Source organism: Callorhinus ursinus, unplaced genomic scaffold, assembly GCF_003265705.2.
Source record: "Callorhinus ursinus isolate GAN/ISIS: 27379988/994484 unplaced genomic scaffold, GSC_fseal_2.0 scaffold77, whole genome shotgun sequence".
Taxonomy (NCBI): domain Eukaryota; kingdom Metazoa; phylum Chordata; class Mammalia; order Carnivora; family Otariidae; genus Callorhinus; species Callorhinus ursinus.
The window spans coordinates 3,676,014-3,701,261 of NW_027397139.1; the positions used below are offsets into that span (position 1 = coordinate 3,676,014).

General features: G+C 59.6%; 1 protein-coding gene across 2 annotated transcripts in view; it reads left to right on the top strand.

Annotated features, from left to right (window-relative positions):
* AP3D1 (adaptor related protein complex 3 subunit delta 1) overlaps positions 1 to 25,248 on the top strand; it is a 39,336-nt gene that overhangs the window by 12,638 nt on the left and 1,450 nt on the right. Inside the window, exons 2-31 of one of the 2 annotated variants that reach the window (XM_025861128.2) lie at positions 1,925 to 2,020; positions 2,666 to 2,746; positions 3,800 to 3,880; positions 6,216 to 6,323; positions 8,101 to 8,230; positions 9,072 to 9,211; positions 9,358 to 9,431; positions 10,572 to 10,621; positions 11,719 to 11,768; positions 12,200 to 12,248; positions 12,793 to 12,938; positions 13,018 to 13,166; positions 13,245 to 13,475; positions 13,907 to 14,138; positions 15,113 to 15,258; positions 15,484 to 15,625; positions 16,321 to 16,392; positions 17,056 to 17,131; positions 17,549 to 17,742; positions 18,009 to 18,082; positions 18,173 to 18,344; positions 18,666 to 18,725; positions 19,197 to 19,307; positions 20,160 to 20,303; positions 20,694 to 20,741; positions 21,157 to 21,346; positions 21,625 to 21,713; positions 21,794 to 21,879; positions 22,294 to 22,415; positions 22,508 to 22,587. In XM_025861128.2, coding sequence (XP_025716913.1) covers positions 1,925 to 2,020; positions 2,666 to 2,746; positions 3,800 to 3,880; positions 6,216 to 6,323; positions 8,101 to 8,230; positions 9,072 to 9,211; positions 9,358 to 9,431; positions 10,572 to 10,621; positions 11,719 to 11,768; positions 12,200 to 12,248; positions 12,793 to 12,938; positions 13,018 to 13,166; positions 13,245 to 13,475; positions 13,907 to 14,138; positions 15,113 to 15,258; positions 15,484 to 15,625; positions 16,321 to 16,392; positions 17,056 to 17,131; positions 17,549 to 17,742; positions 18,009 to 18,082; positions 18,173 to 18,344; positions 18,666 to 18,725; positions 19,197 to 19,307; positions 20,160 to 20,303; positions 20,694 to 20,741; positions 21,157 to 21,346; positions 21,625 to 21,713; positions 21,794 to 21,879; positions 22,294 to 22,415; positions 22,508 to 22,587 — 3,423 coding nt within the window. The remainder of the gene's footprint in view (positions 1 to 1,924; positions 2,021 to 2,665; positions 2,747 to 3,799; positions 3,881 to 6,215; positions 6,324 to 8,100; positions 8,231 to 9,071; positions 9,212 to 9,357; positions 9,432 to 10,571; positions 10,622 to 11,718; positions 11,769 to 12,199; positions 12,249 to 12,792; positions 12,939 to 13,017; positions 13,167 to 13,244; positions 13,476 to 13,906; positions 14,139 to 15,112; positions 15,259 to 15,483; positions 15,626 to 16,320; positions 16,393 to 17,055; positions 17,132 to 17,548; positions 17,743 to 18,008; positions 18,083 to 18,172; positions 18,345 to 18,665; positions 18,726 to 19,196; positions 19,308 to 20,159; positions 20,304 to 20,693; positions 20,742 to 21,156; positions 21,347 to 21,624; positions 21,714 to 21,793; positions 21,880 to 22,293; positions 22,416 to 22,507; positions 22,588 to 25,248) is intronic. The other variant, XM_073887313.1, reaches the window with a different exon arrangement.

Here is a 25,248-nt window from a genome sequence, read left to right on the forward strand (position 1 = left end):
TGGTGGATGCCTGGGGATGTTCTAGTGGTTGTTGGTATTGGTCAGATGACAGACAGGAGGCTCCTTATGCTTTGTGAAGTGCTGGGCATGTGTGGGGCTGGGGCGTTGGCTGGACAAACTCATTGTGAGCCCTGCAGTGGCCACTCACCTCATGGGTTCTCTTTGGGGCTGTGTGTCTCCAGGGCAGGGGTGATGCGAGGTTGTGCCCTGCTGCTCCCAGAAGGCACATCAGTGGCTCTGGTCCTCGTGTGTCAGAACTGCTTCAGGTCAAACCTGTCTGAGTGGTAGACATGCTGAATTCGAGAGGAAACCCAAGGGAATCCTAATACATATGTTCCCACAAACACTGCAGCTCAACTCACAAGGGTGGAGAAGTGGGAAAGATACAGGAGTCCGTCCTCCAGCAGCTAGATAAACACCAGGTGGTCTGTATGCATGTGGTGGGGTTGGGACCCCTTTCTTTTTTTTTTTTTAAAGATTTTATTTATTGGGGCGCCTGGGTGGCTCAGTCGTTAAGCATCTGCCTTCGGCTCAGGTCATGATCCCAAGGTCCTGGGATCGAGCCCCGTGTCAGGTTTCCTGCTCGGCGGGAAGCCTGCTTCTCCCTCTCCCACTCCCCCTGCTTGTGTTCCCTCTCTCGCTGTGTCTCTCTCTGTCAAATAAATAAATAAAATCTTTAAAAAAAAAAAGATTTTTTTTATTTATTTGAGAGACAGAGAATGAGAGAGAGCACATGAGATGGGGGAGGGTCAGAGGACGAAGCCGACTCCCTGCCAAGTAGGGAGTCGGGACCCCTTTCTGCAGCGTGCGTGAGCCCTGACACGCTGCTCCTTGAGAGAAGCCCACAGGAGCCACAGAGACACCCAGACCGGCTTCCAGACCGGCTTCCAGGAGCGGCTGGGGATGGGGAGGGCTCGGTGTTGAGCACCCAGCTGGGCGTCAGCCTCAGAGGGGCCCGTGAGGTGGACAGTGGGCAGGGACACCAGGTGGTGGGACCTGGGGGTTGTTTCCCAGCTTTGTGCAAGTCTCAGGAGCAAATCATTAAAAGGCTACACTAGAGAATCAGGAAGATTTCCACGTCTTAACTTTTTGTGTTGAAATTCTTTCAAGTTTTAGAACTTTTCCATGTAGAAAACATGAGCTAGGGGTACCTGGCTGGCTGAGAGGGGCATGCAACTCTTGATCTTGGGGACCCTGATCTCGGTCATGTTGGGTGTAGAGATTGCTTAAAAATAGAATCTTTAAAAAAAAAGAAAGAAACATTAGCTATGCACACAAGTTGGGAAAATTGAATAAATAGACATTGAGGCACCTGCTCCCCTCACCCTCCTTTTTTCTCCAGGAGAACTGTGAGGGAATCCTGGGCATCTTACCACACTGAAATGGCTTTTTTATAAACATTTATTTTAGAAAAAAAGTGTGAGGGAGAACATATATGTAAGCCAGGGACGGGGGAGTGGGGGAGAGGGAGAATCGAGAATCTCAAGCAGACTCCCCGCTGAGCGCAGAGCCCAGCATGGGGCTCAATCTCATGACCTGAGCCGAAATCAAGAATCAGACTATCAACCGACTGTGCCACCCAGGCGCCTCTGAAATCACCTTTTTAAATAACAGCTTTATTAGATACTCACATACCGTACAACTCACCTATTTAAAGAGTACCGTTCGGTGGTTTTTAGTACATTCACAGAGTTGTGCAGCCAGCACCATGGTCCATTTTAAAACATTCTGTCAGCCCAGGAAGAAACCCCAGCCCCTGACACCCACAGACCCACCTCCTGTGTCTGTGGATGGGCCTGCTCTGGATGTTTCACATGAACAGAATCACACTGTGGCCTTTGGTGTTTGGCTTCTTTCTGCAGTAATTATTCTTAACTGTTTTAGTCAGGCACTTGTAATTTTTCATTTTCTTTTTTCCTTTCAGGCAAAATATATCTCTCAGTGCATTGATGAAATCAAGCAAGAGCTGAAGCAGGACAACATTGCAGTAAAAGCAAATGCAGTCTGCAAGCTGACCTACGTAAGTACCAAGGACTGTTTGCCCAGGCCACAGCACTTCACAGGGCCGCCCCCTCCCACACCCTGCTGCGGTCAGGCTGCTTAGCCATCCCTCCATCCCTCCTTCTGTCCACTCATCGCCCATTTCTACCCACCTGCCAAACAGGGATCAACCACATTAGCTCCAGGTGCTGGCCTTGGCACACCGAACTAATTTCTCAGAGTTGAGGGAGGGCGTGTCGTGATGACCCTGTGGCCCAGGGCACGGCAGATCCCACCTGGCCTGGGACAGGCTCCCCTCACCTGGCCTCATCTCTGGTCAGAAAGGAGGGGGAAGGCTTGCCGGGGGCATCCCGTCACCTTGGAGCTTTTATGAGAAGCCGGTTCACTCTCACTGGCGAGGAGTCTGCACCAGCGCTCGTGGACACTGGCATTTCAGCTGCAGATGCTTACCCTCCGCCTTTGTGATGAGCCCGTCCCTGGGGTTCTAAACGCGAGGACTAGCGTCAGAAGAAACAGAATCCTCCAGGGTGTGTGTTCGGCGAGGCCCACCCTCTGGGTGTGTGCACAGAGGGTGGTTTGCTCCCTCACCAGCTCAGACAGTGCTGAATTTGGGGTTCAAGCCTTGGCATGTGAGTGGAAATCACTGGGCCTGTCTTTCCAACAGTTACAGATGTTGGGCTATGACATCAGCTGGGCTGCCTTCAACATCATAGAAGTGATGAGCGCCTCCAAGTTCACGTTCAAGGTGAGGTGGATGAGCTTGCCGTGGGACCCGAACCTCGTGCTCACAGGCGGAGGGCATGCCCTGGCGGGAGGCCACACTCTACAGAAACAGAGTGTGGGACATGAGCCTCAGCCCCTCAGATGCCGCTTCGGCGTTCGTCATCTTTATTAACAGTAACCTGCATGGTGTTTGTCTTTCAACTTTAAGGGATGTCCGTGAAATGGGTTCGTAGGGTTGGTTGTACATTTTTGTAATACTCGTTAAAACAAACTTGTAATTTCCCCCAAAACAAGCAAGCACTGACCGTCTTACTTGGAGGCCCCCATGTGCCCCCAGCCCCAGGGCCTCGTAGTGTTTCTGAGCATTTCCCTGCACCTCACGGAGGCCCTGCCTGAGAGTGGTCTGGGGCCTACCTCCTCACTTGGTATTGTAACGTGAGCGTGGCTCCCACTTTAGTAAACACTCTGCAGAGTGATTGTCAACACCCACGACCCGCTGGAGGGCCTTGCGTAGCTCTCAGGTTGGGGTTGGGGCTGGGGCTGGGGCAGGTTCCGACAGGAATGCGTGCCAGCAGGGTGGCGAGACCATCTCCAGGTCGCGGGGCCCCAGCACCCACCTGTGGGTCACTGGCTGGGTCAGTCTTGGGCTCCTCTCTGACGGACACCGTCGTCCTGCCCGCGGGCCCCTCTCGTTGAAGCAGCACACAGGAGGTGCTCTGCCTGGGCATTAAAGCATCACGTGTAAGAGTGATGGAGGCGTCTGCGTCAGCCTGGCAGGGAGATCTGAGAGCTAAGGAAAGCTAGTGCGTAGGCTGGCTTCCATGCCCCATCACAAAGGCAGTTCTGGGCTGCCAAGGAGGTGGTCAGGACACGTGCTCACAGAGGACCGGGTGGTGTGGCTGACCTTACGAGAACTTTGTGTTTCAAAGCCTGCAACCTCGGAGCTCTGCGGCCGGTTCCTCTTCCTCCTCCTCAAATGACTTCCTGGAGGCCCCGAGGCTGGCCTCAGGCTGTTGCTCCCTGGCCCCGGGGGCTCCCTTGTCTTGTGTCTGATGCCCTCCTGTCTGACTCACAGCGGATCGGCTACCTTGCTGCTTCCCAGTGCTTTCACGAGGGGACCGACGTCATCATGCTGACAACGAACCAGATCCGCAAGGTAGGCAGCCCTCCTGCACCCGTGGCTGTCGTGAGCCCTCACTGGGCGCTCCTGTCCCCCGTCCTCACCATGGTCTCCATGCCAGCCTCTTTGGTGCTCCGAGTGAGTGACGACTAGAAGGCGCTGAGGTGGCAAGCTCTCACTGGTGTGACCCTGTCGTAAGCCCATGGCTTCCAGCACGGCCGCGCTATTGTCCGAAGACACCCAGAGGTGGTGTAGTGGGTCTGTCAGTCTGCTCGCAGGCGGCGGGTGAGGCCGGAGTGCTGCCAGCCTTCCGTCCTCCCTCACTGGTGCTTCTGGGTGTTAGAAGGCTGGCTCCTGGCCGCTGTCCTCTCATGCCCTTCTCCCTCGGGTGGGAGTGCCCGCTGAGGTGCACACCCTTCCCCATGGGGGCCTTTCCGCCCACGGGGTCAGAGGGGGAGGGACAAGCAGACTCCGTGCTGAGCGCAGAGCCCGACTAGGGGCTCAATCTCATGACCCTGAGATCATGACCTGAGCCAAAACAAAGAGTTGGATGCTTAACCGACGGTGCCCCCCAGGCGCCCCTTGCCCATTGGGTCTTCTGAGTCACACTGCACGCATGTCTTAGTCATGTATAATTTTTGTGTTTGGAGATGGTCTTGAAGATCCGTGAGTAATAAATTTCTTCTTTGGTCCTAGAGCTTTGAGCTGCTTTTGTGGAGTAATAAGAGGGGGTGTCAGGGAGAATCAGAGGCTCGGTGACGGTTGGATGTACAGGCCAGACCCTGTGAGGTGTGCTTGTCCCCGTAAGGGGGCCTGGGAACCTGAGCTGGGCTCCTGGGCAGACCCTGCAGCACACCAGCAGCATAGCACTGGCCAGGGTACATGTTGGCACAGGACGGGCTGCTGGGCCGAGCACTGAGCCTGTGGTTCTGAGGCAGCCAGCCGTGGGTCAGGTTGTGTGGCAGCACTGGGCGTCTTGGGTGCCCTGTGGCTGTGAGGGGCAAGCTCAGCTGGGAGCAGCGCATGGGGGTGTCACGGGGGGCAGCCGAAGGAGGAGGGTGGAGGGGCTCTGGCCCAGCTTGGGTTTTCCTGCCGGCCATCTGGGCACAGGCACGCTCCCTACCCATCCTTTTGTAGCAACCTCTGTTTAGACCTAGATGGTCACCGCTTTGCACAGAGATGTGCCAGAGGCAGGTCACCTAGATCTACTCTGCTGGGGAGACCGCCCGAGCATGAGCTGTCCCTGTAATGGAGCAGAGGATATACCTGCTCTGTTAGAAAACATTTTCCTCCGTTCCCGTCCCCAATGTTTGTAGTCTCTGTGTGTGTCATTTTAAATAAACCCGCGACTTCTGGAATAACTTCTGCACACCATCCCTGTTCCCCACTCCCCATGCCCTTCGAGTGGGGCTCTCCCTATTTAACAGTGACCCGTGTTCCCTCCACAAGCCTCCATTTCTGAAAAACCCTGTGGTGGCTCTTCACTGGCCCTTTGTAAATCATGCTGAATTAGGAGTGGTCATCTAGGGCCCGAGTTCTGTGCCATGGGTCCAGTGCAGTTTTACCGTGTCAGCTCAGGCTGGAATGGATTTTAGGAGTGTTTTCGGGTTCTTATCGCCGTCCAGAAGGTGACCTCTTAAAATGCGTCTTGGTATGTTTTTACCATGCTGTGTGGAGTTTGGGGAGTTCCTTAGGAAAGTCTCCCCAGGGCGCCTGGGTGGCTCAGTCAGTTAAGCGTCTGCCTTTGGCTCGGGTCATGATCCCAAGGTCCTGGGATTGAGCCCTGCATCGGGCTCCCTGCTCAGCGGGAAGCCTGCTTCTCCCTCCCCCGCTCCCCCTGCTTGTGTTCCCTCTCTCGCTGTGTCTCTCTCTGTCAAATAAATAAATAAACTCTTAAAAAAAAAAAGAGAGAAGTCTCCCCAGAGCAAATGTGGGATACAAATGTTTTGCTGGTGTCGAGGTGAGGCCATCGTGCGCTCATGCCATGGGAGCTGTACTGAGTGACCAGGGGTCTGGGCTGGGCATGTGCCGCTCTCATGGCCGGTTTTCCTGCTCACCTGAGAGAGGAAAGTCAGGCCAGAGGTGGCCTGCCTTCGGGAGGGGCCCAGAGGAGATGTCCTGGCTGTCGTGGAGGAGAAACCCTAGGAGTGGCAGAGGTTCCTGGCTCCCGCACTGGCCCCTCAGCCCCAGGGTTCTCAAGCATGCGGCCCCCTCAAGTGCCGGCCACTGGGCTGGGCCTGGACTGAGGGCCGTGCTCCCTGGAACTGGCGGGTGCTTGGTGCCCCTCATGCAGGCCCAGGCCCAGACCCCCAGCCAGGAGCTGGTGTTGCCCGTCGGCACCTGCCTGCTGACTCTTCTCCCTCCTTTGCAGGACCTGAGCAGCCCCAGCCAGTACGACACTGGCGTTGCGCTGACTGGCCTGTCCTGTTTTGTTACCCCAGATCTTGCCAGAGACTTGGCCAATGACATCATGACACTGGTGAGTTTGTGAGTGTGCCCAAGCCTCTTGGCCTTTGTTCTGTGACGTGACTTGGTCTGCCAAGGGGCCTGGAAAACCACGGTTAAACGTCACATCAAAAACCCTCGGGTATGGGCGCCTGGGTGGCTCAGTCGTTGAGCGTCTGCCTTCGGCTCGGGTCATGATCCCAGGGTCCTGGGATCGAGCCCCGTGTCGGGCTCTCTGCTCGGCGGGAAGCCTGCTTCTCCCTCTCCCACTCCCCCTGCTTGTGTTCCCTCTCTCGCTGTCTCTCTCTCTGTCAAATAAATAAATAAAATCTTAAAAAAAAAAAAAAAACCCTCGGATGTGCAGAAACGGTCCGGGTTCCCCCAGATGAGATGGGAAACTGAGTTGCTGTGTGTCCCCCCCATGCCAGTGTGGGACCCGGCCTCGGGCCATTGTCACCCTCACGTTCTTTCTCCATCTCCTTTCCAGTAGCCCTGCTTGGGGCCAGGGGTGGGTGGCGCCTGGGCGAGCGCCCATGCCATCCAGCGCACGCCCCACCAGCTCCCACCTCACTGCTTCCCAGCAGGCAGTGCGCTCAGTTAGCCACCTCCTTCCTGCCCCATCCCTAACGCCCTGTGTCTTTCTCTGGCCATGGAGTGACTTCTTGTGCTTCAATCCATTTGAAGGGCAAAAATCCCAGCTGCTGCTTACCTGCAAGGTGTCCAGAGCATTTTTCTAAAAGGGGGACGTTCTCTTAGAAGTCCTGGTTCTCAGGGGCATCAGTCGTTCACCCAAATCTCCAACTGATTGGGAGGCCATTCCCCATTGGTTTTATCTGGGCAGAGCAAAAGGGTGGCTGCTTTCCTCTCTGGAGAGTTCTTTCCATATATAGGTCAGCCTGTTTGTCGTGTGGATGGATAGGTCCGGGCTTGTGGTTTCAGACCGTATGTGCTAGCAGCTTCTAGATGGGGGGCCCGCACACCACAGCCCTGCCTCCTGCAGCCGGCCCCCCACTGTAAGTCGCTTTGCCCACACGTGGCCCCGCTCTTTCGCTCATGTGGTCTCCCTGGTGGCTTTTGAGCCACCACCGCAGGACCCCAGATACTGCCCTTCTGGCCCCATGTGTTGCCGATGTGCTGGTGACGGCAGCTGCAAGTGTGGGAGTACATTAGTGAGTCGTGGGGGCTGGGAGCTTTCCTGCGGTGTGGCTCCCCGGGGCCCGGGCAGGTGGTAAGTGTGCCCACTTGAGGGCCAGCGGCCTTCCTGGCCAGAGCAGAGTTCCAGAAGGACAAGAGCTCCGGGATGGTCCAGTGTGGAGGGGAGCCCCGGACACCCCTTGGCACCCTGCTCTGGGGACAGGCCTTGGACGCCAGAGGAGTCGGAGGCCAGCGTTGACTGGTGAAGGCTCTTTTTCCAGTTCAAGTCCTCTCCCTCTCTCTGTCCTTCACTGGGTTCCAGTGAGTCTGAGAAGGGTCTCGGCCTCGGGAGGGCAGGTCTAGCTAGGGTCATGGACACGGGGAAGCTGGTTTCAGTTCCACACAAGACCCTGTTGTGTGGTCCCTGTGCTCGGGGCTGTGGCACAGGCCCGGCTCGAAGGCCAGAAACCAGATGGGCTGGAGAGAGGGTTGCCCTCCTGGTGACTGAGGGGAGACATGGGTAGGTGTAGGAAGGTGAGCAGGGCGGGTGCAGGGAGGTGAGGCGTGGCCAGTGGAGATGGGGAAACCTGGGTCGTGGCGGGGGTGGGGGGGGCAGGGCAAGTGCGGAGAACAGTAGCAGTGTGGAGGAGAGGCTGACCGGCCCTCTACTCCTGCAGATGTCGCACACCAAGCCATATATCCGGAAGAAGGCTGTACTGATCATGTACAAGGTGTTCCTGAAGTACCCCGAGTCTCTGCGCCCCGCCTTCCCCCGCCTGAAAGAGAAACTGGAGGACCCTGACCCTGGTTTGTTGATTTACGATGGGACGGTGTGGGGGTGCAGGGCTCTGCCAGCATCTGTGAGGACCTGATAGAGGGTGTTGCAAGGGAAGAGTAGGGGTGCTAGGTCCTGGGGTTTCCATCCTGGTGTCCCACCACAGACAGCTTCTCCTTACTTCTTGGCACCATGAGACACCAGGTTTGCCTTCTGCTTTCCCTGCTCTGGCCCTGGCATCTGCCACGTCTCCGGGGAGCTGGTCCCATTTGTTGGTGTGGGATGTAGACCCCAAGCTCTGGGCGCTGGGCGTCCCCTCTTCCAGGCGCTTACTCAGCAGACACCCACCATCCATGCACGGGGGTGTGCCTGGCTGTGTGGCCGTCTGTCTGCACGTTAGCATTCACGAGTATTCTGATGCCTTGACTCTGGTCCCACACCGCAGGGCTCATGCCAGCCCTCCTCCTGTTCTCGGTCAGTCCTTCCCTCATCGAGGACTCTCTGGGCTGAGCTCACGTCACACAGCTTCTCTAAACATGAGGCAAGGTTCAGCTTGTCTCGGAACCTGCCTTATATCAGGGAGAATGGCAAGGTGTGGAAAGTTCTGGTAGGGGAAGTAGGAGCCAAGGTGGCAGGTGTGGTGGATGTCCTGCACCGGAGTTACTTTGATCCTTCAAGGGACCAGCCCCACAAACTCAGGTGATGCCTGGCTCTAAGAAGTTTGAACCATGTCCCCCAGGTGATGAGCACAGTGCCAGGCACAAAGCAGGGGTGACCAGCCTACTGAGGAGGACAGTCCTCCTGGATAAGGGTGCAACCTCCATTTTGATGATACTCTTACTGATGAGGAGGTCCCCCTGCTTTACTTCAAAGGGGTGCAGTCAGCAGCAGTCAACGTCATCTGTGAGCTGGCCAGGCGCAACCCCAAAAACTACCTTTCCCTCGCCCCACTGTTCTTCAAGCTGATGACCTCCTCAACCAACAATTGGGTCCTCATTAAAATTATCAAATTGGCAAGTATCCCTCCCGAACTTCCCTTTTCTTACCGAGTGAAAAGGCCCCGGCGTGTCCTGGAAGCGCCCTGGGCGTGTGGGTGGGGGTTGGAGTTGGTGCCGTCTGTTCCTGCCCCGAGTGACCCACCGGTCTCTCTCATACCTAGTTTGGTGCTCTGACCCCCTTGGAGCCAAGGTTGGGCAAGAAGCTGATTGAGCCTCTCACCAACCTGATCCACAGGTGAGCCCTTGAGCCCTTGGCCCTTGCGTGACCCCTGCCATCTGGCACGTGCAGGCCTGCACTCCCTTGGCACAGGGACCCTGGGGAGAGTCTTGTGGTGGAGAAGCAAACACACGCCATGTGCTTTTGCTCCCGAGAGTGAGCTGTGTTGCTAGGGCACCCACTGGCCCTCCTGGGACCCTGGGGGCCAGTGCGTCCTTTCCCTGTGAAGCAGTTTTTGAAACAGAACAGTAACAGCAAAGGAAGGGGGAGCCTGCGGTTATCCTCTAGCTCACGAGGAGACCTCGGCTGTCTGCGGGAAGAGCTGTAGACAGCTGTGTCCCTGGCCGGTTCTGGAATGTCGCAGAAGCTCCCACACCACCTGGGGGCCTGTGCTTGAGTTGTGGGGGCTAAGTGGCAGGTGGCACAGGAGGAGCTGGGGCCTCGAGGCCACATCGGACCTGGGTGTGCTTGAGCCTCCGTCCCCGGGCTCTCCAGCAGATCAGACGGTGAAAGATAATTGGGTGGAACAGGTGCTCTTGGGCGGGGGATGTCTTCGGTTTGAAACACCCACCATCGCTGAGTGTGTGGTGCAGTGCTGTGGTTCCCAGAGGGGATCATAGGAGGCCGTCAGTGTGGTGACCACAGACACGGGCGGGCTGATGGCCCCTGCTCCCTGGGACACGTGGCAGCCACACTCTCAGCCGTCACCTGTGAGAAGGTACGAGTGGAGTAGACGCATCCGCGCCCACCCATGGTGGTCACCCTGGGCCGTGCCCCCCACGTCCCCTAGACATCCCTGGTGGTAGCACCGTGGCCATGGCCTTCTGTGCTCTGCTTGCCTGTGTGCGGCCACGCCTCGCTGCCCCCTGCGTCGCCCCAGGTGGAGCCGGGTGGTGAGGTCCTGGGTTGGGAGACGTTGATGGGGGAGTTAGCTTTCCTTCACAGGCATCACAGAATGGAAAGGTTCTGGGAATGGGTTCAGTGGGTGGTAGTGTGAGAGGCCCCCGTTGGCAGTTAGAAAGGGAGGCTCGTGTGTCCCTTGGGGGATGCCACCGACCCGGGTGACAGCTGTGTGCGTGGGGGGCCAGCAGACGTGCGCTTCCCCTGCATTTCTCAGGCGTCCTGGTCCTCACACCTCTGGTCTTCTTCCTCCTCCAGCACGTCTGCCATGTCCCTTCTCTACGAGTGCGTGAACACAGTCATCGCAGGTGAGGGGCCAGCCACCGGGTCTAGGGCAGTCGGCTGTGGCACGTGGAAAGCCCTCCCCGCTCCCACCCTGGACACCGAGGTGGGGCCCCACGGTGCAGGGAAGACCCCAAGATCCTTCGCCCCATGTCCTTGCCACCTCCCTCTGGATCCCCTTGGGAGGCAGGGATAGCTTGTGGCACACCTGTCAGCAAGACCTTTTTCCCTAAGGATTTTAGAGCAAGTGTCAGGCAGCATGCCATCCCCTGTGGATTCTAAGCATAGGAACCTGTTACAAAAAGGTTTCGTGAGATGGGACCAGAAGGCACTTCTCAAAGTCTGCTTGGAGTCCCGCCTGTTTCAGTCAGTCTCCAGCCAAGGCCCACACAGAGCACTGGCTGATGTGTTTCTGCACGCTTGACAAGTTGAGCCTCTCTACCCACATTATTTGTTGGAGCCAGAGTCGTGACCCACGGGGTTCACCTCCTCACTGCTTGCCTGTCTGCCCAAAGCTGTTGGGAAGCCAGCTTTATGGTCCCTCCTCAAGGCCCTTTGGGCAGCCTGAAATTCAGCAGTTTGCAGGAAGCTGGCCCAGGGTCCACACTCCATGATTAGAGCCATGTGGTCCCTGAGGCTCAGTGACACTGGCAGAGAGGAAGGGTGGGCCTTTGGGGCCAGCTAATGCCCAGAGGCAGCAAATGCAGGACCTGGAGAGCAAGTCTCTGTGTCTGGAGTGGTCGGTGGGGGAAACCAGGATATAGTAGGGTCAGAGCTGCCCACGGTGATGGGCAGGGGGCTTGGGGGCATAGGGCGAGGCAGCAGGCCTGGTACATGGCAGGGTTGGTGGGTCTCAAGTGGTTCTGAGAGCCAGCAGGTGGGGTTGGCCCAGGCTCTGCGGACCTGTCCTGGATGGGGGTGCCTGCTGTGGGGTTGTGGTCTGTGCTTCCGGCCATAGAGCGCCAGCAACCAGATGCCATCTCGCGAGCCAGCCTCCCCGGGAGAGCGGTTGGGCTAACAGTGCCTGGTGTGGTGTCCCAGTGCCCAGGGTGGACGTGGGTGAGTGGGCCTCTGCACGTGGGTGAGGCTTGGCGAGTTCCTGAGGCGAGGTTTTCTGTTTCAGTTCTCATCTCTCTGTCCTCTGGCATGCCTAACCACAGCGCCAGCATCCAGGTACGTCCCTGGGTGCAGACTGTGCCGTGAGCTGCAGTCGGGAGCAGCCTGGGGAAGGGGCGGCGGGCAGGGAATATGCCGCCCGCCCCACATCTGCAGTCGTCACTCACATACGGTGCCCTGCACTGGACCCTGGCCAGCCTTTGTCTGTGCAGTTGACAATGAGGGGGGGTGGACACAAATTTTAGCGCCCCTGGAAGCTGCCAGGTGTCAGTGGGTGCATCGGCAGGCATTCCCCAAACGTGTGTCCGTGTGAGTGCTTGCAGGCAACTGTCCTGCTTGCGTGATGGGTGCTGCACCGAGTGGGGCCCGGGGTCCTCCACCCTCCCTGGTCCCTGGGCCTCCGGGCTGGATCCAGGGTATGAGGTGGGCCTGTGGTCACTGCGCTCTTGCCTCAGGAGGCATGACTACTGTCACCTTCCCCTTTGCAGCTTTGCGTTCAGAAATTGAGGATATTGATAGAAGACTCCGATCAGAACTGTGAGTTTCTCCTCTCCCTGCACACCCCATAGGTCCTGCGCCCGAAGCCTTTGCGGCGCCGGGGCTGTCGGCCTCGTAGGAAACCAGACGCTCGCACTCCTCTGCTGTGCGGCCCGCACGCACTTGACGCCGGGTCTTTCTGTTTGGGGCAGGGAAGGGCTCCCGGACCTGGCCTGTGCAGGGCTGGACAGTGACTTTTCCCAGCTCTACGGGCCCGGCAACGTCTGCCGCTGTGGCGGTGGGAGGCCCGGCCCATGCCTGTGCCGGGGGCGTTCACAGAACCAGGCTTCGTGTCGGACGTGGCCCGTGGTCTGCAGTTCACCACCCTGGCTTTAGAGGCTTGTGTGTTTGGGTCGGTCAGGGGCAGACTGTGGCACCCGGCCCCCGGTGTGCCGCTTAGGACCCCTGGGGGCCTGCATGCGGCCGATTCTGATCGCGTCTAGGTGGTCGGGCTCGGGCTGCAGACCCGGCCTCGCTCTTTCTGTGCAGGCCCCGAAGCCCGTGAGGGCGTGTCCAGGTTAACTGCATCTCGCCATCTCTGCAGTGAAGTACCTGGGCCTGCTGGCCATGTCCAAGATCCTGAGAACACACCCCAAGTCGGTGCAGGCCCACAAGGACCTGGTGCTGCAGTGTCTGGACGACAAGGATGAGTCCATCCGCCTGCGGGCCCTCGACCTCCTGTACGGAATGGTGTGTGCCTCGCCCCGGGCCTGCTCGCCCCGCCCCCTCCGGCCCCACCCCACCCTCACCAGCTCCTCCCCGCTCCCAGGTGTCCAAGAAGAACCTGGTGGAGATTGTCAAGAAGCTGATGAGCCACGTGGACAAGGCCGAGGGCACGACTTACCGCGATGAGCTGCTGACGAAGATCATCGACATCTGCAGCCAGTGCAACTACCAGCACATCACGAACTTCCAGTGGTCCGTGCCCCCACTGCCCAGGGGGGTGGAAGGGGGGTGCTGGCGCCAGGGGCACGCCTCAAGGGCTCCCTCCTGCAGGTACATCAGTGTCCTGGTGGAGCTGACCCGGCTGGAGGGCACCCGCCACGGCCACCTCATCGCTGCACAGATGCTGGACGTGGCCATCCGCGTGAAGGCCATCCGCAAGTTCGCTGTGTCGCAGATGTCTGCGCTGCTCGACAGCGCGCACCTGGTGGCCAGCAGCACCCAGCGCAACGGCATCTGTGAGGTGCTCTACGCGGCCGCCTGGATCTGTGGCGAGTTCTCCGAGTGAGTGGCTCCCCGGAGGGAGAGCTGTGCTGGCAGACCTGTGTCCCCGGGCCCCTGGTGGCTGCCCTGGTCTCTCCTTCCTGGGCTTTCTCTCTGCCGAAAGCGTTTCCCAGCCCGAGAACAAGTGAGAAGCCGGTCCCAGCGTGGCCCAGGACGGCTGCGTCTGTCCCCAGCTTTTCTCTTTTCCTTGCCCGTTGCAGCTGCGGACTCTCCGTCACCCACGTGGTGCTGTTGGTTCGCTTTTGTTTGCTCTTCTCGATGTTTTTGCCTGCAGCTACTGTGTAATTATCTCTTGGTCACTGTGCTTTCTTCCTTAGAGTTCTCTCTCTCCCCCGGATAGGGGAGTATGCCAATGTGACCCCTGTAGCAGAGCGGTCCTGGGGCTGGGAGCCACAGGGGTGGCGTGCTCATCAGGCCTTCCCTGTCCTCAGGCACCTGCAGGAGCCCCACCAGACCCTCGAGGCCATGCTGCGGCCCAAGGTCACTACCCTGCCTGGCCACATCCAGGCCGTGTACGTGCAGAACGTGGTCAAGCTGTACGCATCCATCCTGCAACAGAAGGAGCAGGCTGCAGAGCCAGAGGCGGCCCAGGACGTTACCCAGCTCATGGTGGACCGGCTGCCACAGTTCGTGCAAAGCGCGGACCTGGAGGTCCAGGAGCGGGTCAGTGTTTCTCGGGGCTCCCGCCTCTGGAAGAGCCCATATCTCATGCTTGTGTTTTCCCAATAGCATCCAGCTTTGCCTTTCCCCAAGGGCAACTTGGAGAAATCCGTTTTCCAGGGCTCTGCCCCAGCCGGGGATGTGGGCAGATCTGGGCCCACCCGTGGTGGGGCAGGCAGGGGGTGCTGGCCCACAGGTGGGGCCTGGGGAGGAGGAGGAGACACGAGACAGCAAACAAGTGGGAGCTGCTGTAAGGCTGTGTCGTTGGCCTTTGAGGGAAGCATCCTGTTGGCAGCGGGGTTCTCAGTGGGTGAGGACTGGGGTTCCTGCCCTGGGGAGAGCTGGTTTGGCACGTCCTGTGCGACAGCAGCTGGCTGGGAGTTTGGGGTGGCAGTGTGGGCATCAGAGGCCGGGCCGCTTCTGGTGCCCTGTGAGCGACACAGGGCCCTCAGGTATCCAAACTGCACACGAGCATTGAATGTCACTCGCTGGGCCCTGGTCCTCCACGGTTGAGAGCATCTGCACGACATTAGTGCAGCTGGTGGCTATGGTCCCCTAGCTGTGAGTCACTTTGGGAGCCACGCTCGGGCAGAGTCCTAAGTCGGAGCCCGCAGATGACAGCAGCACAGAGGTGCCTATGTGTCTCCTGGAAGCAGGAACTGCAGGCCACTGGGGCCGCCCAGGCCTGTCCAAGCGATTCTCTTGGACAACAGTGCTCCCTCTGCTCATGACCCCCACGTCTTATTTGTGGGCTGGTTTCTTCCTCGCTGGATGCTTCTTCCACAGAGCCCATGGCTTCTGGGAGCTTTCGGATGTTCTCAGTAGGGTTCAGGCCAGTAGGGTTCAGGCAAGGGGCTTCCATGCTCGCCTTCCTTGGGCTGGGCATCCACGTGGTCCGAGCAATGAGCTGCGTGGCCTAGTGGCCTTCAGGGCTAGTCCTCTGTGACGCCCTTGTGACGCTCCTGTGGTCCCCTCAGGCGTCCTGCATCTTGCAGCTGGTCAAGCACATCCAGAAGCTTCAGGCCAAGGATGTGCCAGTGGCAGAAGAAGTCAGCGCCCTCTTTGCTGGGGAGCTGAATCCAGTGGCCCCCAAGGCACAGAAGAAAGTTCCGGTTCCCGAAGGGTGAGCTGCACAGCCAGTCAGACGACATGGGTCGGGATGGGAGGCAGTGCAGCGGGACGTTGACTGATGTCTCTGTCCTGGGTAGCTGTGATCGCACGTGGCGGCTTAGCCTTCATGTCCTTGTCTCCAAGAGGACAGGGGTGTTCCTGCTTCGTGTGCTGCCATGAGCGTCCAGGGCTAGGCACTCAGGCTGGAGCTGCCCTGTGACCTCACTGTGTCTTGTAGCCTGGACCTGGATGCTTGGATCAATGAGCCGCCCTCAGACAGCGAGTCTGAGGACGAGAAGCCCAAGGGCATCTTCCATGAGGAGGAGCAGCGCCATGCCAAGCAGCGGCTGCCGGAGGCAGATGAGGAGGAGCTAGCCCGGGTGAGCACCGGCTGTGTGGAGGCAGGGTTCCTGCCCACCGCGGCCTCCGGGGCAGATGGCCTCGCTCGAGCACGCTGAACCCTGTGAGCCCACGTGTGCTGTGCGTGGTCCTAGCAGATTTGGGCTCGGCGCTGTGGTCCTCCAGGGAGCAAGCACTCAGCTGCCCTTTGAAGTCTGGGTTGGGTTTCGTTGAAACGAGAAGTGGCTTCTCTGGAGCCCAGAGCTCCTCAGAAAGAGCCAAGGGGGCCTGACCTGGTGTCTGGGGGCTTCTGCTCCATGCCTCCTGGGTGCAGGATTACAACGTGCAACATTCAGAAAGCCTGGAAAAGAACAGAGATACTGTGTTACCCCAGCTCCCCTTCCCACTATGTGTGGTTCCTTTGTTTCTGAAATAAGAGCTGCCCCCCAGGAGTCCTTCCTCCCACCCCTATGCAGGCTGAATATTCAGGCAATGGGAGCTGACTCCCAGCTCAGCTCTTTGGAGCTGAAAGGCCCCAGACAGCTCATCCAACCTATCTGAGCTCCCGTCCTTGAAACAGAGATGGTCATCCTCACCTCTTCGGGTCGTTCTTGACCCCATTCCTGCTCCTGCTGTGCTCTTCCTTTTGGCTGAGGGCTGACAGTAAAGTTCTGTGGCCTAGCAGGGTGGGTGTGTGACCCACGTGCGTTCATGGACTTGAATCCTGTCCCTGCAGCGTCGAGAAGCCCGGAAGCAGGAACAGGCCAACAACCCGTTCTACATCAAAAGTTCCCCGTCCCCCCAGAAGGTAAGGCTGGGTCCAGGTCAGCCTCGACAGACACCCTCCCCCCCCACAACCCCCTAGGGGTCCCATTTGCGGGACGGCACTTCGTTGTCACAGTAGGTCCATGTGGCCCAGCTGCCAGGTGGGTTCCACCCACAACACCGAGTACAGGCAGCTTCACGTTCCAGCTCTTGATCCAGGTGCTGCCCGCTGCCCTCATTCATGTTCTCCACCCGCAAGGCTCCCCCAGACGGACACCGCTGCGCATGGGTGCTCTCTTGGGTCCCTTCTCTTGGGATTGCCAGGTCACCTTGTGACTCTGCTCAGCCCTCTCAGGGCCCGCAGACGGCCCCTGCCTGCCGCACGCACCCTCACCAGCTCCTGTAACGTCTGGCTTTCTGACTTCAGCCGTCCTGGTGGGCGCCTAGTGCTCATTAGGTTCCGGCCTGCACTGCTTTTCTAAACTAAGTAGGTGATCGAGACAGAGAAAGTGGGCGGAAGCTTTCTGACTTGTTCACACTGACAGACCAGTTCCCCAGTCTGTAGGGAGCCACGCCCCCACCCCCCCAGCGGGATCCCACACACCCCAGGCCATCTGCATGTTTCATGCTGGGCCGCAGCCCCTCCTCAGGCATCCCCATCTGTCGTGTGTTCTGCCCAGTAACGCCTTGATTCTTGCTTCTCCAGCGGTACCAGGACATGCCAGGTGTGGAGCACATACCCGTGGTGCAGATAGACCTCTCGGTGCCCCTGAAGGTGCCAGGCAAGTATTTGCACGGGCAGTGTGAGCAAGGTGGGTGGGGGCCGGTTCTAGCTCCTGGCGTTGAAAGCCTCCAGCCTGCCATGCACGCTCTCTGCCGCACCCCTGCTGCCTCCTTGGCTGTGGTGGGTCCCAACTTGGAGGGTGAATGGGGGGCACAGGCCAAGGGCCCACGCGTCTTAATGCTGGTGCCACGTCGTTCCTTCCCCTAGCCCCAGCCCCTCACCTACCCTAGCTGCTCTGGGCCTGCCTGTCGGCATTCAGAAAGCCTCTGCTCACCTCCCTCTGGCACAGAGCACGGTGGGCTCTCCGTGCTGAGCCCCTGGGGGGCCCCCCACCCACACATGGCTCTCAGGGCTGGGGCTGGTCTGGGCGATGGCAGGGCAGTGGCTGAGCACCGGGTCATGCGCGCACCCCCAGGGATGCCCATGTCGGACCAGTACGTGAAGCTGGAGGAGGAGCGCAGACACCGGCAGAGGCTGGAGAAGGGCAGGAAGAAGAAGAAGACGAAGGAGAAGGGCAAGCCCCGGCGCCACGGCTCCCTGCACACAGAGAGTGACGAGGACATCACCCCGGCGCAGCAGGTGGACATTGTCACCGAGGAGATGCCCGAGGTCAGCCCCCCGGGGCGCCCCCACTCTCACGCCCCGGGGCACAGGGAGGCTTGGAGCCCGCACGCACTGTGCCCCAGGCCCCGGAGAGGGGTCTAGAGCTGTGAGCGGGAGAGCCTGGCACATCCCGACCTCGCTTCCTGCCCCAGATGAGGGCCCCTCTAGAGCGTGGGCCTGGTTGTCCTTTTCTGAGAAGCGGGGCAGGGGCTCCACAGACGCGTTGGGCTTGGGGCCGGGTGGACTGGACACAGAGCTCCTCTCTCCCTCAGAATGCTCTCCCTAGCGACGAGGATGACAAAGACCCCAACGACCCCTACAGGGCCCTGGATATCGACCTGGACAGGTAGGCCTGGGGGCGGGGCCGGGCCTGCCCCGGGCTCTGTGTCCTCCGGGACCCTGTCCCCACTCTCGTGACCCGCCTGCCCGCCCCCAGGCCCCTGGCCGACAGCGAGAAGCTGCCTGTCCAGAAACACAGAAACGTGGACGCCTCCAAGTGTGCTGACAAAGAGGACGTCCCCGTCGTGGAAAAGAAGGCCAAGAAGCCCAAGAAAAAGGAGAAGAAGCACAGAGAGAAGGAACGAGAGAAGACGGGGAAGGAGAAGGAGGTACGGGGGCCCCGCAGACACCCCCACGCTGAGCCTCACGGCACTCTGTGTCCACCGTGTGGTCACCCCGGGGGAAGAGCTGGGGCTTTTAAAGAAGTGTGGACCACGGGTCGTGCTGCTGTCTCGCGGGCTGGCGCTCACGGACGTCTGAGGCTGCTTGTTCTGACGAGCAGAGAGCTGGAAGCACCGCCCCGGGCCCCAGCCCTGACGTTGTGGTCAGTTCCCTGCGCGCTTGGGTCCTGCAGAGCTGAAGCCGCCTGTCTGGTTGTCTGGAGCCTGTCTTGCTACTTAAGCCAAAGGCCTATCTTTCTGTGGTTTCAGGGCGAGGACTTAGACTTCTGGCTGTCCACCACGCCGCTGCCTGCTGCAGCCCCAGCCCTGGTAAGAGCCTGGGGGGCGGCCTGTGCCGGCCCTGCACGGTCCTCCATGGGCCCTTGATCGATCTGCCTGTCCGAGGCGTCTGGGGACACCACCTCTGGGCTCTGCCCACCCCAGGGGTGTGTGGATGTTGGGGCGCCCTTGCACAGACCAGCCAGATGTGGGCCAGCCCGGTCCCCTGCCTACGGTCTGGCCCAGTTGGTGGCTCTGAGAACAGCCCTGAGCACAAACGGCCCTGTGGCTCCTGAGCTGGGCGCAGCCTTGAGCCGTTGCTTCCTGTTAAGGATGGGGCCTGGGGGCCTGGGCAGTGACCGCACTCAGGGCCCCCAGACTGCCCCTGGGCCAGCCGCTTACGCCGTGTGGTGGCCACGCGCCTTGGTGCTGACCAGAGAGGCCGGGCCAGGATGGGGGGGGGGCGTGGAGGACACAGAGACCTCGCCGCCCCCTTGAGCCTCACCACCCGGCCTCCTGCAGGAAGAGCCGGAAGTGAATGCCATCATCGCTGCCCCTAAGGAAGAGGGTGAGGGACCCCGGAGAGGGGAGCAGGGCGACGAGGGGGCGGACGGCACGCAGGACCACGAGAAGGTGAGGGCACCCGCCCTGTGGCTGGCGGGGGGCTGGTTGCCTGCGGCCCGAATCCTGTGGGGGGCGTCTGGTCAGTGTGCCTCTGGGCTCCTGGTTTTCACAACAGCTTTGCTGTCGCCCGCCTGCTGTAAAGGTCATCTCTGCAGGGAGCGTGGCCCAGTGCTATTGACTACGTCCACAGGGCTGTGCAGCCCTTCTGTCTGCTTACTCCCATCTCCCCAAAAGCAACCCCACCCCCGTCAGCCGTTATTCCCCATCCCTCCCCAGCCCCCGCCCCCATGAGCTCCTTTCCCGTCCGCGGATGAGCCTGTTCCGGACGTGTCACCCACGTGGACGCACACCCCGTGTGGCCTTCTGTGTCTGGCTCCCTCCCTGAGCGTCGTGGGCTCGGGGTCCGTCCCTGGGGCCACACGTGTGGGCGCCTCGCTCCTGTTCAAGGCTGTGGGATGTGCCCGTGCGTGGGGGACACGCTGTGTGTATCCACTCGCCTGCTGAAGTTTCTGCCTTTCGGTTGTCATGACTTGTGCTCCCGTGAACAGGGGTGGGCAGGTTTCTTCGTGGATGTGTGTTCTCATCTGTCTTGGGTACGGCGAGGAGCTGGTGTCTGGGTTCTTGCTGCTCTCCCCATGGGTTTTACCTGTGGGCAGCGACTTTCCACTGAGCAGTGGGCTTCCAGGTGCTCGTCTCTTCCCCATGGGCCTGGGGCTTGCTGCTCCGTCCGCTCTGCCACGCAGGAGAGTGTTGCTGACGTGTGTCCACGGCCTCCTGAGTCACCACGGCCTGTGCCTTCCTTGCTGGGCACCGCCGGCCGGAGAAGTGAGGGTTAACCCTGATCTGCCCTTTGGGTTCCAGAAATCTTCTAAGCATAAAAAGAAGAAGCACAAGAAGGAAAAGGAGGAGAAATCTAAAGACAAGAAAAAATCCAAGAAGAAGCCTCCCAGCGACGAGGCGGCAGAGCCTGTCGAGAACGGCGCACTTGATGAGGAGCCTCTCCCGGTGAGGGGTACTTCACTCACCTCCCGCGGGCCCGGGGCGCCTCCACAGCCCGCCAAGGCCTCGGCGCAGGGAGAGAGCCCAGCCGAGTCTAGGAGCTGCGTCCGCGGGCCGGCGGGCAGTGGGGCCTCGGCGCGGGTGGGTGAGCCCCGGGGGCTCTGGGCATCAGGGAGGCGGTGCTGTCACATGACAGGAGTCCCTAAGGTGCAGGCTCATGTTGTCCGGGGCCCAGGGAGGCTCCTTGGGCCCCCCCCCCCCCGCCCGCCCCCGGTTCTTCGGTTCCAGTGGTTTCCGCCTGGAGTGCTTGGCAGGTCGTGACAGGCCCTGTTGTGTCGGGAGCCGTCACCTTCGGGTTCTCCCTGGCGCAAGCTGAGTGTTCTCCTCTGTTTCCAGCCCATGTCCAGCTACTGCCTCCTGGCCGAAAATTCCTACATCAGAATGGTGAGTGGTGTGGGCGTTTTAGAGCACCAGGGGCTGGGGTAGGTGGAGTCCTTCCTCTGGGTGTGTGGGGGGAGGCGGTGGGGTCTTGGCGACAGCGTAGGTTACGAGTGCGTCCGAGGGCTCCTGCGCCTGGAGCCTCCCCCACTGGAGCCTTTCTGGGGGGCGAGGGGCGAGGGAGTACTTTCTGGTGGGTGGGGCAAAGGGCCGGCGGGACGGCCGTCAGAGACAGGGCCGGAGTTGCTGGAACCACAGGCAGCGTGCAATTCTGTTCCTTGTGTAGGGATTTGGGTACTTTTCCTTCTCAGAGATGATCTGCATTTGTATAGCAAGTGGTGCTGGCATTCCCCAGGCCCCTTGTGCAGGCCCGGAAGGGGGCTCCGGGGGGCACTGGCTGACCCTGACCTTGCCCCGCCAGACGTACGACATCCAGGGCAGCCTGCAGAAGGACAGCCAGGTCACTGTGTCTGTTGTCCTGGAGAATCAGAGCCGCAGCTTCCTCAAGAACATGGAGCTCAACGTGCTGGATTCGCTCAACACCAAGCTGGCCCGGCCGGAGGGCTCGTCCGTCCACGACGGCGTCCCCGTGCCTTTCCAGTTGCCCCCAGGTGTGTGGGCCGCCAGCAGGATGCCCGGGGCTGGGGGGAGGCCAGAGGCTCCTGCTGTTGCCGCCCCTCCATCCGGTCCCTGGACCCCATTCCCGTCCCGTCACCTGGCATCCCTCAGGGGCTGAGCCTGGTTTTCTGACCAAGGTGGACAGCACTGAGGACAGGCCCTGTGTGGGCTTGTACCCCTGCCACCCGCCAGGGTGTGGGATGGCAGTTGGACACTGCCCCACGCTGCTCTCGGGCCCCGCTCCTTCTCCCCTCCCCCTCCCCCTCCCCAGGCATCTCCAACGAGGCCCAGTTTGTGTTCACCATCCAGAGCATCGTCATGGCCCAGAAGCTCAAGGGGACCCTGTCCTTCATTGCCAAGGTAGCAGGGCTCGAGGCGGTGTCGGGAGCCCGTGGGACAGTGCCCTGCTCCCCACTCATTCTGTGCACCTGCTCCCACAGAACGACGAGGGCTCGACCCATGAGAAGCTGGACTTCAAGCTGCACTTCAGCTGCACCTCGTACTTGGTCACGACGCCCTGCTACAGGTGTGCGGCACACCCCCCCCCACCCAAGCCCCGTTCTGCCCGCTGTGCAGCGAGCACGCAGGCAGTGCAGGTGCACAAGGCCGCTCGGGCCGGACGCTGGTTCTCTCCCAGCGCCAGAGGCCGGCGTGGACCCCGCCTTATCCCACGGTCCCTCCGTGTGTGTCTGTGTCCTGGTCTGCTCTTTTTAGGACACTGGTCATACTGGATTAGGGTCCTGTTTCCAAAAACAGTCACATTCTGAGGTCTGGGGGTCAGGATTCAACATGGGAATTTGGGGGAGGTACGGGTTAGCCCATGACCTCTCCTAGGACCCTCAGAGACCTGGAGCTGCAGACACCCAAAGGAAGGTAGCACCCGGAGGGGGCTGGGGAGCCTGTGTGTCCTCAGCGTCCCTGTGCTGTGTCCTTCCCGCAGTGACGCCTTCGCCAAGTTGTTGGAGTCTGGGGACCTGAGCATGAGCTCGATCAAAGTCGATGGCATTAGTATGTCCTTCCAGAACCTTCTGGCGAAGATCTGTTTTCACCACCATTTTTCTGGTAAGAGATGGGATGTGGCTTTTAGCGCCTGTGTGGTGGTCCCTCTGCTCCCTGCCAGCCAGCTCCGGCCTCACGCGCCCCGTCCGTTGCAGTGGTGGAGAGAGTCGACTCCTGCGCCTCCATGTACAGCCGCTCCATCCAGGGCCACCACGTCTGCCTCCTGATGAAGAAGGTGAGCCTGGGGGCCGCGTGCGCCTGCGCCTCCGCTGCTGGGTCCACGTGGGAATAGTCTTTGCTGCTTCTCTCCTTTCGTGTCCAAGGGTCCGTGGCCTTCCCTCGTTCCCGACATGGGCAGTGTGTGTGTTTTCTCCTTTTTCTTGGTCATCCTGGCCAAAGGTTTATCAATTCCCTCAATTTTTTTTTTAATGACTTTTTTAGGGGCACCTGGGGGGCTTAGCCGCTTGAGTGTCTGACTCTTGATCTCGGCTCAGTCTCGATCTCGGGGTCTTGAGTTCAAGCCCCACGCTGGGCTCCGCGCTGGGTGTGGAACCTGCTTCAAAATAAAACTACCCTTTTAGAAACTTCGCTGTTTTTATAAGCAACAAGTAAATTTTGTGGAGTTCTGTTCTTTTTCTCCTTTCTGCCCACTTTGTGTTTATTTTGCTCTCTTGTATGTTGGTTTAGGTGGGAGCTGAGACTTTCCTTCTCTCATGTAGTATTCAATCCTATACATTTCCCTCGAAGCAGCCCGTTTGCTGATCCCCACAAATTTCCATACATTCCGTTTTCATATTTCTGTAGAGTTCACAGCATATCCCGATGTCTGTCCCCAGTTCTGTGAGCCACAGGTTACTCAGAAGTGTGGCGTGTTTGGATGGTTTTCTACTCCCGATTTCTAGTTTGATGCCACTCTGGTTGGAGGACGCGCTGCTTCTGTTTTCAGGTTTTTGAAAGCGTTGAGGTTTGTGTTCTGGCCGCAGACATGGTCAGTTGTGGCGGGTGGCGTTCCATGGGTACGTGGAAACGGTTGAGTGCTCTGCCTGTAGAGCGGACCGCCCCGTGGCAGTCACCAGGCTCTGCTGGCGGTGGTCCCAACTCCTCTGGGCCCCTGCAGACAGGATCGCCAGCGACACAGACACCCGAGTGAGCAGCACACAGGTTGCCCATTCCCTGTGCCGTGGGGCTCCGTCCGTGTCTGCTAGAGGGTGTCGACGGACGTCTTGACCCTCAAAGGTCCCTCTTTCTTCATCTCACGGGGTTTACTCTGCCATCCAGTCCTTTCATGTCAGACAAAAAGCCCCTCTTGCTGTCTTGCGATCGGTGTTGACATGGTGTGTCTGTCTCTTGCTGGCGGGAGTGCTCGCACACGCTGTCCACGGGAGCCACATGTTCTTGGGGCTTCCTCCTGCTGCCTTTCCTGTCTCTGCCTTCCAGTTCTGCGCTGGCCTCTCTGTCCTGCGTCTTGGGCTCAGCGTTTGCCACCCGCTGGCCCCTCGGCCCCGTGGTCACCCTCCACACACTGGCCGTCCGTGGGCCGCGGGGTCCTTCCCTGGACTAGTTTTCCTGGACCTTCTTTCGGTGCTTTCAAATCCTGCCCCTTCCAGGGCGCCCGGCTGGCTCCGTTGGAGCATCTGACGCTTGATCTCGGGGTCATGAGTTCAAGCCCCCTTTCGAGCCGCACGTTAGGGGTAGAGATGGCTTAAAAATCTTTCCAAAAACAAATTTAAAGTCGTGCCCCTTCCTTTTGCAGCTGAGTATTCTTGCTGAGAGCCCCGGCCCTCGACCCTTCCTGGTGGGAGGGCGCGGTTTGCCGCCCTGAGGTTTCTCTGTGCCGGCAGCTGCGGCATCCGGGCGAGACTGCTCTGGGGCTGTCTAGCCATTGGGAGTCTGCTCACTTCTTGAATGTTTGCATTTTCACGTTTTGCACAATTTTGGATGTTTTTAGCTATTATTTAAATCCGTTCTCAGGGGGGTTCAGTCAGTTGAGTGTCCAACTCTTGGTTTTGGCCCAGGTCACGATCTCAGGATTGTGAGAGCAAGCCCTGCTTGGGGCTCCACACTCAACAGGGAGTGTGCTTGAAGATTCTCGCACTCATGCACGCTCTCCCTCCCTCCCTCCCGCTCTCAGATCAGTCAGTCATTTTTTTAAAAACCCTTTTTCGGCACTGGCTTCTTTCTGCTGTCCCTGTGGCATCCCAACAGCAGGCACCTGGAGCGGTGTGTTCCCATCCCCGCCCCCACCTTCCGTCTGTCCCGCGGGGCTGTTGGAGCCACCGTGACACCTACCCAGTGCGCGTTTCATGTTGAGGGTTGTGTGTTTGGATCTAGAATTTCCCTGGGGGGGTGGGGCGCCTGGTGGCTCAGTCGTTAAGTGTCTGCCTTCGGCTCAGGTCATGGTCCCAGGGTCCTGGGATCGAGCCCCGCATCGGGCTCCCTGCTCCGCAGGAGGCCTGCTTCTCCCTCTCCCGCTCCCCCTGCTTGTGTTCCCTCTCTCGCTGGGTCTGTCAATTAAAAAAAAAAAAAAAAAAATCTTAGCATTTCCTTGGGGGCAGATCTTGCATTTTTTTGCTGAGATGTTCCGTTTTCCTGTTTGTTTCAACAATGTTTGGGACTGCTCACTGGGGATCCCCCTGGTAGGTGCTTGCAGACCTGTGTCAGACGGTGCCCGGCTACCTCGGCCTGGCCTGGCCTCTGCGGTCTTTTCTGCTGAGCTGAGCTGGCGTTTCCCGGGTCTTTGGATGCGGAGTTAACTGGGGCCGTGTTAATGGCTGTGCAGGTGTGAGCACAGGCCGCAGGTGCTGGACCTCTGGTCCCAGCGCACATCTGTCTTGTCAGGGTGGCCCGGCCGCAGTCCCCCGGGGCATGCACGTGTGAGGGGGACGTTCATGCGTCC